This window comes from Mercenaria mercenaria, chromosome 19, assembly GCF_021730395.1.
Source record: "Mercenaria mercenaria strain notata chromosome 19, MADL_Memer_1, whole genome shotgun sequence".
NCBI classification, from domain to species: Eukaryota; Metazoa; Mollusca; class Bivalvia; order Venerida; family Veneridae; genus Mercenaria; species Mercenaria mercenaria.
This window is the reverse complement of record NC_069379.1, coordinates 28,579,075-28,591,245: the sequence shown is the minus strand read 5'-3', so window position 1 is coordinate 28,591,245 and position 12,171 is coordinate 28,579,075. Positions and strand designations below refer to the sequence as shown.

Below are 12,171 nucleotides of genomic sequence, written 5' to 3'. Positions count from 1 at the left end.
TGAGTTAAGTTCGATATAGAGGTGCAGTATTTTTTTAGGGCTGTGATGAATTAAATGTATGACAAGACAAAGAAAATTTCCAGTACAAATGTGATGCTACAATCAGAAATGGATAATTTGCTGCTTCATGAATGATGGAATTAGTTATCTTCCATAATGTATAAATTAAAAAGAAACTTGGCGAAGTATAAATGAGCCGTGCCATGGGAAAACCAGCATAGTGGGTATGCGACCAGCAAGGATCCAGACCAGCCTGCGCATCCGCGCAGTCTGGTCAGGATCCATGCTGTTCGCTTTCAAAGCCTATTACAATTAGAGAAACCGTTAGTGAACAGCATGGATCCTGACCAGACTGCGCGGATGCGCAGGCTGGTCTGGATCCTTGCTGGTCGCATACCCACTATGTTGGTTTTTTCATGGTGCGGCTCAAATGTGTATTTGCTGAAACCACTGATGTTGATCTGTGTGTTAAGAGATAGGGAACCTGCAAGTACCAGGTATAAGTAATTTAAAGTTGAGAGCACTCTGTTGACCTCTTTGACAAAATGGATGACAGTTACTCGGATGATGAATCTCTTTATGAGGTAATGTTTTCAAATTTATATTTGAGATAGTTTGTTCAAATGTATGAGATAGTGTGTTTTAAATGTATGAGATAGTTTGTGTTTAAATGTATGAGATAGTGTGTTTAAATGTATGAGATAATTGAGAGTGTGTTCAAATGAATGAGATAGTGTGTTCAAATGTATGTATGAGATAGTGTGAACAGATAATATTTTAAAATGCATAAGATACTGAGTTCCAATGTATGAGATAGTGTGTACAAATGTAAAAGATGGCATGTTTAAATATATGAGTATGTCCAAATGCCCAAATATATGGGATAATGTCACTGTGTTCAAATGTTTGAGATAGTGTGCAGGGTTCTAGCCAGGATTTTTTCTGAAGGCATGTTGCAGAAGGATATTTTTTGACGAGCAGAGGGTGGGTGCGGGAGGGGTGTCCCCTCCTGCATGGGGGGTATGGGGGTCACCCCAGAAAATTTTGTGTTACTGCAACTCATTTTGGTGCATTCTGGTGCATTTCAGAGTGAAAAACATAGTGGTATTTTCAGTGATTATACAACAAGAAAAGATATTAGGTCATAAAAATCCTATGGAGTTTATTTGCTGAATGACAAAAAAGTTCATCAATTATAAGTTGCTAAAAATGTTCATTTACTATTTATTGTACATAAAACAACACAATTTTAGCACTGCACACAGATCTATTTGTATTTTAAAGTTTATGTCTTCTATTCCTGCGGAGTTTATTTGCTGAAAACATATCCATTTTAAGTTTTTGAAAATGTCAACTGTTTGTTGTACATACATGTAAAACAACACAATCTGAGACTGTCATCCTGGGAACCGCTGGTTTCCATTTTGGATCAATGCCCGATTTCCTTTGGCCATTTGGCGTGGCTGGGAGGGATTCTGAAATTGTGACCGTGGCCGAGTGGTTAAGGTCGCTGGCTTCAAATCACTTGTCCCTCATCGATGTGGGTTCGAGCCTCACTCGGGGCGTTGAATTCTTCATGTGAGGTTCTTCATGTGAGGAAGCCATCCAGCTGGCTTACGGAAGGTCGGTGGTTCTACCAAAGTGTCCGTTCGTGATGAAATAATGCACGGAGGGTATTTCAAACTTTTCTCTACAAGTTCTATTTTGAAAGTGACGACAGAAAACATTAATTCTTGCATTTTCTTTTTGATATTCCGCCCGAGAAAACACATTTCATACATGTGAAAAACAATAATATTACGGCGATAATTGTTCAAAAGCATTTTACCGTGTTGCACAATTTTTGACTTAATTCCTTACATTGTCTTTCCTTGATTGCGAAAAACATTTTGACCATAATTGTTGAATCATCTGTCATTATATCTAATGACATGTATAATCTTAAAACTTGCGAAAACAGTCACTTTCATGTACACATCACAAGATACCGCCTGTCAAAGGATTTAAAGGCGGAGCTACGATGAAATTTACGTCACACGTTCCACATATAGGAAGCTGTCATTGGTTTATCGGTTATCTTAACTGGCATCGCTTTACCTAAACTATCTGGTAGCACGTGGAAGCTTTTCGAATACACTATCGAATTAATCGGGGTGTTTATTGGGATGATTTTATGACATGTCGCTTCGGCAATTAAGTTTGTTTGTTTTGGGTTTAACGCCGTTTTTCAACAGTATTTCAGTCATGTAACGGCGGGTCGGCAATTAAGGGATGACGGGGGAAATAAGGGATGTCGAATATACAACTCAAAGTCTGAAGGCATGTCGCACGCGACAGGCGATAATAGCCTGGCGAGAACCCTGGTGTGTATAAAGATATATAAAGATGGTGTGTTCAAATATATGCGGGAATGTTTTCATATGTATGAGATACTGTGTTCATATGTGTGAGATAGTTTGTTTACAGTGTTCACAGCTTTCATTAGTTAGTAATTGCAAGAGAAAGAAATCCTAAAATGATACTGTGTCTTTTAAGTTTTTGTCTGATGTCACTGTTTGTTTCTTATGCTGTTCTCAGGGCATGCCTCTTTAGGGGAGAAAATATCCTCATTGTACAAATAAAAGATTAGTTTCAGAAACTTTCATGAAATTGTAGTTAATGATCAGGCATATTAAGACTTTTCTACTCATTAAGATGAATTATTAGAGGACACCTAGATTAAGAGGTTTGGTTTTGCTACAAAATGTTTGTGTTAAACCTTTTGGAAATCCAGTGTTGTAAAATCATTAAGCCGTGCCATGAGAAAACCAACATAGTGGCTTTGCGACCAGCATGGATCCAGACCAGCCTGCGCATCTGCGCAGTCTGGTCAGGATCCATGCTGTTCGCTTTCAAAGACTATTGTAATTAGAGAAACCATTAGCGAACAGCATGGATCCTGACTAGACTGCGCGGATGTGCAGGCTGGTCTGAATCCATCTGGTCGCAAACCTACTATGTTGGTTTTCCCATGGCATGGCTCATTTGTGCAATTTGAAATGGACTTAATCCAAAGTCTTTACGCCTTTAAAGTCACCTAATATTGACTAATTAATGGCTTTTATCTAATGGTATCAACTTATTTCTTTATTAAAGAATATCATCAGATATTATAAATTTGAAACCTCTAACCTTTCATGAAAAAATTTATTGTGTTTAGCATTCCGCTGTATTGTTCTGACGATGGTTTTATGGGAAATCAAGTATCTAGATTTTACGATCATTTAAGATTTTGTGTTATTGTTATAATTTATTTCTTCAAATGAGGTTGAAACTTAAGAAAGGCTGTGTTGTTTTTTTTACGTAGGTAAATAAAACTTATCTAAAAGGTAAATAGTGTATTTGATGAAATGAAGGCTTTGATAATTATCAGTGCTACGAATTTATTGGATTGAGTAAATCAGTTTTCTTTCTTAATGATTGAACCACATAAACAATAGGAATAGATATAGATCTGATAGGTAAGGGTTGGTGCAAAAGTGATGTAAGTTCTTTCAGTTTATAATTTTTGATAGACTGCTATAGTGCTGGTCTTGTGTTAATTTGGCTTTAATTGATTTTGGTATGTAGTTAATGTTACTTGTTAGAGTGGAACTTTTTTTATGGGCTGTACGCATAGTGATATGGAGAGAAGCTGTGGGAACTTGCTTTTAAAAAAATCAAGAATGCTTGTAATTTAGATTAAACTGATGATGAGTGTCAGGGAATTTTGTTTAAACTGAAGAGTGCTGAAAATTTGGATAAACTAAGAGTGCTGGAGAGATTTGATAAACTGAAGACTGCTGGGAAATTTAATTAAACTCGAGAGTACTGGGAATTCTAATAAACCCAGGAGTGGTGTGAATTTTGATAAACTCAACTTGGAGAAATTGGGAATTTTGATTTAAGTCAGAAAGTCCAGAAAATTTTGATAAACTTGCAAGAGTGATGGGGATTATAAGCACACTTAAGATTACAGAGAATGTTGATAGTATTGAGCATCGGGAATTTTGATTAAATGAAAGAAGTGTTGAAAATTTTGATAAACTCGAAGAGTGCTGGGTATTTTTTTTTAAACTTAAGAGTGATTGGAACTTTGATTAAACTCAAGTTAGCTGGAGATTTTGATAGATATCTCACTGTTGAAAGATTTTATAAAACTCGCTGGTGCTGAAAATTATTGGAAATTCCTAAGTGCTGATGAGTGCAGAAAGTTTTGATAGAACTCACAGTGCTGGACATTTTGATAAACCTAAGAATGCCTCAACCAGTGGAAATGAAAGCTTGAGAGATTTTTTGGATCATTTTCTTGTATGTTCTATATCTGTCTGCATATGAAGGGTTTGTTGAAGTTATAGTACTGGGGCCAGTTTAATTGCAAGTCTGTTGAAAGTAATTAAATGATTTTACCAGGGTTTTTATTACATTTGAAGTAGACAATGGAAGTTGCAAAGTAGAGGGGTCTGATGGTCCTCTCTTTTAGAACTTTACTTGCCATCTAGTAAAAGAAGAAGGGGCTTCAGACCACTATAGCAGGGGAAAATCCCCACCCTTGGGCCCTTAATAAAACCTGCAGGGCCTCCACTGGGCGTCAGAAAGTTGTAGCCACTTTTTGAGAGAAACTGCCAAATTGGAACTGGCCAGATTTTAATAAAATTCTTGTAGCCACTTTCAAAAACCTGTAGCCAGTTCTTTGACTTTGTACCATTTGGCCACATGGCAAATGGCAGACGAGGCCCTGAACTTGGAATCACTAATTTAAATAGAGTATGAGGTAATATTTTGCAAACAGGATAAACGAGGTCTAAACTAACAATACTTTGCAAGGTTTTCTTTTTGATCAACAAGGTTAATTGAACAATATATGTTTATTTTTTGGAGCAGTTTTCAAATGGTTTTACATTTTTCAGGTGGCCATGTCTAAAGTTGTGTGGTTAGAGGAACACCGAGCAACCAGACAAGCGGCTATAGATAATGCAGTACGATTGGCAGAGACTGAACTTAGGTTGAAAATGGAAGATGAGCTGGAATCAAAACTGGAAGCTAGGCTTGAAGAAGGTGAGTTTTGATTGGTTGATTATTTGAAACAGTGAATTTGATTGGTCAAAACATAATTTGAAGATGGAGGAATCAAAACTAAAGGCTAAACTTGAAGCTCAGTTTTGATTGGTTGGTTTCTTGAAACATTAAATTTGTTTGGTTAAATTGTTTGAATTTAACAACAATATATAACATTTAGTGAAATTGTGATGAAGGAGGAGCTTCAATGTTAATGTGAGAACTAGACAAGAAAATGTTGACTTTTGATTGGTTGTGCTATTGTAACACTGAAGCTTATTGGAATACTGCCTCTCTGATCTGTAATCTCATCTTATGACCTTGATTTTGAACTGACGTAACTGAAACAAGATTCTGCTAAATTGTCACATGTCCATCATTTATGCAAAGTTATTTGAAAATCTTTCAAGGGGTTTGAAATACACATGTGTAGTGGACACAAAATTCTGATTTCCTGATCTTTGATCTCAACAACAACATTTGTGCCAAAAGTTATTTGCCAAGTTTAAGGGTTTAAATTATTGGTTTGGTAGAATATAGAAATAGAGGAGATCTTGCTTGGCTTTTAGGTGTGTTTCTGTTGGCTGATTTTAACAGAGAATTTGATTTATTTGGTAGGCCTGGTTGATATTCTGTGATAGGGTGATAATTGCTAAATTATTTCATTGTAGCTAAGATATTGTGGCAGAGTGACAGTCTGACCCAACTTGATGATGAAAGGAGGAACTGGGAGACATTGAAGGAAGAAGAAATTGGTGTCCGGCTTGACCAGGAGAAATCCAAGTGGCGACAGACAGGTTGGTTCCCTATTTCTATCTTGACTTTGCAAAGAAAAGTGAGTTATTTTCATGTATTAGATTTAAACTTGATGCAGGACTTCTGAAATATTAAATCAAGTTATATAACTTAATTGAATTTTATACAAATTATGGCCCTTCTTTCAATTTAGAAAAATTGGTGCATGCAAGTTGTTATAATAAATAAGGGAAGAAAGTTATAATATGTAAAATAGTTCAGTTACAAAAGTCAGGTAAAGTTATGGCTGTTGTTTGACATAGAAGTTTAGATTCTTCGTAATATTGGGTTTTCTATCATGAACTTTGACATAGGTTGTTATCAGAAAATTGAATATCTCAGGCAATTATCAAGATATTTTAAGCTTTCATGTGGTTGAAGCATTAGAACAGCCAGAACATGGTATATATTTGTGTGTGGTTTTACGATTCAATGTGAACGATTAAATCAGAAATAAAAGTATAGCTAAGCAGTATCTGTTTTTAGGTGTTCTTCTAAGCACCTGTTTGACTGTTCTTGGAAATGCTGTTGCTAGATTTTGAGATGAATTTGGAAGAAAATGTTATATACAACATAATGTTTCATTAAACAGAACTATTGGCAGAGCTTGAAGCAGAGAGACAAAAATGGAGTAAAGAAATGGAACAACGACTTGTGGAAGAAAAGGAAAGCTGGCGAGAGTTCGAGCTGGAAACTGAGAAACTGAAATGGGCATCAGACTGGGAACGTAAGCTAGTGGAAGAAAGGGACTCCTGGGTAAAAAATACACTAGAACCAGCCAAACGAAAATTGAAAATGGAGGCTGAGGAGAGATTAAGATTGGAAAAGGTAACATAATATCAGTAGCTTCCTAGTGTCAACAATGCAAAACTAAATTTGGATGCCTGTCTCAAAATGCAGTGTTGCCATTGGTCTGTTGGAAATAGCTCTCAGAGGCGACCAATCAGATGCTTGCATTTTGAGACTGGTCTACAATCTCGATTCTGTAATCTCGTACATGGGGGAACTATGAAGACAGTGACCTTTTTGGATTTGTCATCAGACTTAAAATAAGAAAGATATTAAATTTAATTTAAGTACTGTAAAATCATTAATTTTCTGGTGGACTATTTTTCTTTGGATTTGTGGCTTAACCAGTCCAGTAAATCCCAAGAAAGCAGTAAAATGGGTTTAACACCATTTTTCATCAGTATTTCAGTTATGTAACGGTGGGCAGTTAACCCAACCAGTATTCCTTGATTCTGTACTAGGACGAATGATTTCAGATGCAATGTCAATTATCAAATTGTCACAGAGACCAAATGCCTTACACAGGGCTCAAACTCACAACCCTGTGATCCATAGATCTGCACTCTCATTATTGAGCTAAGTGGGCAGGCTCCTATTCATTTTTAGCTTGACTATTCAAAGAATAGTCTAGCTATTCTACTCACCCTGGCGTCGGCGTCGGCGTCAGCGTCACACCTTGGTTAAGTTTTTGCATGCAAGTACATACAACTATCATTTAAAGGCATATAGCTTTGAAACTTATTTATTCTTTTTCTAGGTCAATTACCAACCTCACTGGGTCAAGTTCCAAAACTCTAACATGTATTTTGAGCAAATTATGCCCCCTTTTGGACTTAGAAAATTCTGGTTAAAGTTTTACATGCAAGTTACTATCTCCAAAACTAATGCAGATATTGAATTGAAACTTCACGTGTCTTCGGGGTTATAAAACTAGTTGATAGCACCAAGTCCCATAACTCTGACCTTCATTTTGGCCAAATTATGCCCCCTTTCGGACTTAGAAAATTCTGGTTAAAGTTTTGCGTGCAAGTACATACAGCTATTACTAAAAGGCATATAGATTTGAAACTTATTTTTTCTTTTTCTAGATCAATTACCTACCTCACTGGGTCAAGTCCCATAACTCTGACATGTCTTTTGGGCAAATTATGCCCCCTTTTGGACTTAGAAAATCCTGGTTAATGTTTTACATGCAAGTAACTATCTCCAAAACTACTACAGATATTAAATTGAAACTTCACATGGGGTTATAAAACTAGTTGATAGCACCAAGTCCCATAACTCTGACATGTATTTTGGGCAAATTATGCCCCCTTTTGGACTTAGAAAATCCTGGTTAAAGTTTTGCGTGCAAGTACATACAGCAATTACCAAAAGGCATATAGCTTTGAAACTTATTTATTCTTTTTCTAGGTCAATTACCAACCTCACTGGGTCAAGTTCCATAACTCTTAACATGTATTTTGAGCAAATTATGCCCCCTTTTGGACTTAGAAAATGCTGGTTAAAGTTTTACCTGCAAGTTACTATCCCCAAAACTAATGCAGATATTGAATTGAAACTTAACATGTTTCTTCGGGGTTATAAAACTAGTTGATAACATCAAGTCCCATAACTCTGATATATATTTTGGTCAAATTATGTCCCCTTTCGAACTTATAACTCTTTTGATATTTAACATTTTGGGTAATAATTTCCTGCTTCTGTGACAATATTTTGAATAGTCGAGCTTGGCTGTCTTACGGACAGCTCTTGTTTGTTCAAAGGTCATAATACATTATTTCATATGCTAACGAAGTAACAGTTATGGCAAAAAACCACACAGATTTCGTGATTATACAGTATTTAAAGCTAAAAAGCAGAAAAGCTTCAAAGTCTAACTATACTCATATATTTTCAGAATAGAAAATACAGACATATTACTGTGAAATCATTAATATTCGTGGGGGACTAATTTTCGTGGATTTCGTGGTAGAGTCAATCCACGAAATTTAATCCCAACGAACAAGTAAAATTCCCATTCATTTTATGTTCAAAGTTGAAATCCACGAATTCATACCCCCACGAAATTGCCGTTTTGACCAAAACCACGAAATTTCATGCCCACGAAATTAAATGATTTTACAGTATGCCTTTTGCATATTTACGATAATCACAAAGTTGATTTTTTTTTTCAGGAAAATTGGCGATGTATGGAACTCGAGACTGAGAAATTGAAACTGATGAGAGAGTATGAAGAAAGAATAGCTCAGGAAAAACAAACATTCACCAATAAGACACTGCCAGAAGTTTTGGATAGAGAGAAGAATAAATGGAAGAATGAGGAAGAAAATAGACTGAGAAAAGAGAAAGAACTTTGGAGAGATGTTGAACTGCCAAAAGAACTGGAGAGAGAAAAGGTAATTTTCAGATACTGATATTAACATTAGGGATCCTATTTCTCTTGATCAAGATTGGCCCCTACTCAGTGTCGGGCAAAGAAAATTATCCTTTTGAGACCTTTCTCCCTACCAGGTCAACTCACTGCTAATGTTTGTATAACAGATCTTCAGCCTATCATATTTGCCCTTGACAACAGTTCTTCCTTACTCTCCCTGTTAGCACATTACATTAGATTCTCTAAATGGCTACTGCCTAAATTACAGTAAATAGAACTGTAAAAGTTGCATGCAGTAAAATATTTTAAAAAGCTATGATAACTCAGAGCAATAAAGGTCTGTTCCGTGGTCTCAGGTCTTTTCTGTGGGTTCAAACCTCTTATTGAGTCGTCATGCAAAATAGCCATTTAGCTGGATTGTGTAAGGGCAGTGGTTGACACAAGTGATCACCTTATCTAGATCATTCAGGCCAGGGATTTTTCAGGACTGCTCCATGTTTCTGGCCTCTGATTACCAGAATTTTCTTATGTAGCTATTTAAAAATGATATTTCAGGCTCAAGAAAGTAGACTTTCAGGCTTTTAGTTTTTGACTCAATCATTGGCCTATTAATATATTGCCTGAAGGGGCACCTTGGGGTCCTCCTTTACCAATAAAACTACAAAGTTGCCATGTGATCTGTACTTTGTAAATGTGTAACACAACAAAAAATATAATACCAAACAGATGTATTGTAAAAAGACTTTTTGCCTGTAAGAAATGAAAGCTTAAGATTATTTTGCCGATTGTCCGTTACAGGAGAAGTGGTATGATGAAGTAGAAGGGAAGATGAGAGAGGAACGAAACAACTGGAAGAATTCCGACCTGCCGGAGGAAATCGAGAAAGAACGCAGGAAGTGGATGAAGCTTATGGAACAAACGTTGATCAAGGAAAAGGAAAACTGGAAAAATCGAGATCTTCCAGCGGAAGTACAGAAGGTGAAAGAGGTACAATTATTATTTCTGATGTTATTATTATATGTTACAGTTATGTTGTTTTACGAAAAGACCAAAAACTTAAGTACCCACTTCTGTTAAATCATTGTTTTAACTTAACATTTATTGAACCCAGAAAGGCTCAATTAATGTCTGGAGGGGTGCCCCAGTTTTACCTCCATTGTTGAAGTCGGAAAGTCACCATATGACCCTAAATGTTTCTAAATGACTTCAGATCCATCAAAACAGACATAAAAAATGAAGATATGTTTTTCAGACCCTTAAACAGAGTGCAGAAAGTGAACTAGAAAGCAGACTGGTTCAAAAACTGGAAGTTGAAAAAGAAAAACTGCAAAAGGTAAATCAGACTCAATGCATACATGTAGTTATTTCTCTGCTGTATCACAGGGTAGAGCAAATAAGGTACATGAGGACCCCTGTATTGAAAGTCTTAATTATGAATGCACTGTTTATGTGTGACAGGAGTCTATCGTACTGTATATGAGTTTATGGCCATTTTCTTGGCCTCTTTCTTTAAAACGGTATGTTAGAAATGAGTACACTTTTGCGAAAGCAGAGATACTTTTTCTACTGAGATTTCATAGCCATTCATTAATTATTACCTAATTAGCTTTGTCACATACCATAGCCCAGAGGTCATATGAAGTGTCTATAGAACTATTTAAACAGTTCAGAATATTAAATATTAACAGGTTGAACAGATTGCATGCATCATTAAGTTCTAACACTATGCTCTTCATAGTTTATGATAGATGAGAAAATACTCGGAAACGTTGGAATGAATTATTAGTCACCGGAGCCAATAGTTTATTGAACAGTGTAGATAGGAAAATTAATCTAGAATGTCTTTTGTTATAAATAAATTATATTCTACTGATTTTGGATGTTCATTATTCAGACTTTAAAAGGATATTTATAGTTATTTGTGTATAAACAGACTTGGATATTACATTCTGCCGGTTGACTGTAATAGCCAAATTAAATTTTCTTAGCCAGAGTTGCATTTACGTTAGTTAGGCTGTTAAAGCAATGATATAGTGTATTATTGGTGATACTGTTATATGAAATAGTCTGCTTTGTATATTGTATTTGTAGATCAAAATAAGCGAGTATTATTTGAAATGATTTTTACCAACTTTGCAATTAATTCTAGTTGAATTGAATTCAATAGGAGGTGCTGACCTTTTGATACAAAAAGGAAAATTCAAGTTCCTTTAAATTGGGTAATATCTGTGATGATTTAGTTTTCGCTGAATAGGGCTGTAGTAATCTTTGGTCCTTTCGAAAGCATTGAGTCTTCAACTTTCATTCAAGCAGGTATTACAATAGTCAGTGCACTGTAATCAGTATACATATATAAAAACAGGTATATTTTGAATAAAAAAAAGGTCTCAAAAGTTTTACTCACACAGTATAAAATTCATGCAGTAAAGCAGGAATTTAACTTTACTTTGTATCAAACTAATCAAATATTGACTGGAAATTATTGATCAATGATTCTTAATACTGGCCAGACTTTTGTTCATAGGTTTTGAAAATTAATATATTGTATGGTTTATCTTGATAGAAGACCCTTGGAAATCTAAAAGAAATATTTTGTTATTTTAAAGTGTTTTTTTTTTGTACCCCTTATTCAAACAGCACTGATGACGTGTTTGTGTTTTAATGCAATGGTGTAAGGAGTGCACATTTACAATATTCCACTGTCAAATGTTCATGGATCTCAATGTCCTGTCCTGCCTTTGTAGTAGGTTTCGTGTTTTAGGCCAATTTTTATCTTGTGTGTTAATTCATTTATTTACTGAAAAAAGAGCAAATTATTATTTTGAGTGCTAAAATTGATCACTGCTGTTGAATGTACATGTATCTTCTTTAAAAATCTGTGCATTGCTCTCTAGTTTTACATTAAGTTAGGTCGGCCCATATACCGTGAAATCATATAATATTCATGGGGGACTAATTTTCATCGTTGAGTGAATGTAGAAAATTCAGTCCCAGTGAACAAGTATTTTTATTCAGAATTTGAAATCCACAAATCCATATTCCCATGAAAGAGAGTTTTGAATTCGTAGTAGCTCAGTAGGTAGAGTTCAAGACTATATCAGAGGTTGTAAGTTTGATTCCAGGGAAAGACAATT

General features: G+C 35.5%; 1 protein-coding gene across 3 annotated transcripts in view; it reads left to right on the top strand.

Annotated features, from left to right (window-relative positions):
* Positions 1-12,171, top strand: part of LOC123542644 (trichohyalin-like) — a 67,466-nt gene that overhangs the window by 31,659 nt on the left and 23,636 nt on the right. For all 3 annotated transcript variants that reach the window (XM_053531120.1, XM_053531121.1, XM_045328579.2), the window contains exons 17-22: positions 4,929-5,076; positions 5,748-5,873; positions 6,464-6,699; positions 8,838-9,059; positions 9,836-10,024; positions 10,290-10,370. In XM_053531120.1, the coding sequence (XP_053387095.1) occupies positions 4,929-5,076; positions 5,748-5,873; positions 6,464-6,699; positions 8,838-9,059; positions 9,836-10,024; positions 10,290-10,370 (1,002 nt within the window). The remainder of the gene's footprint in view (positions 1-4,928; positions 5,077-5,747; positions 5,874-6,463; positions 6,700-8,837; positions 9,060-9,835; positions 10,025-10,289; positions 10,371-12,171) is intronic.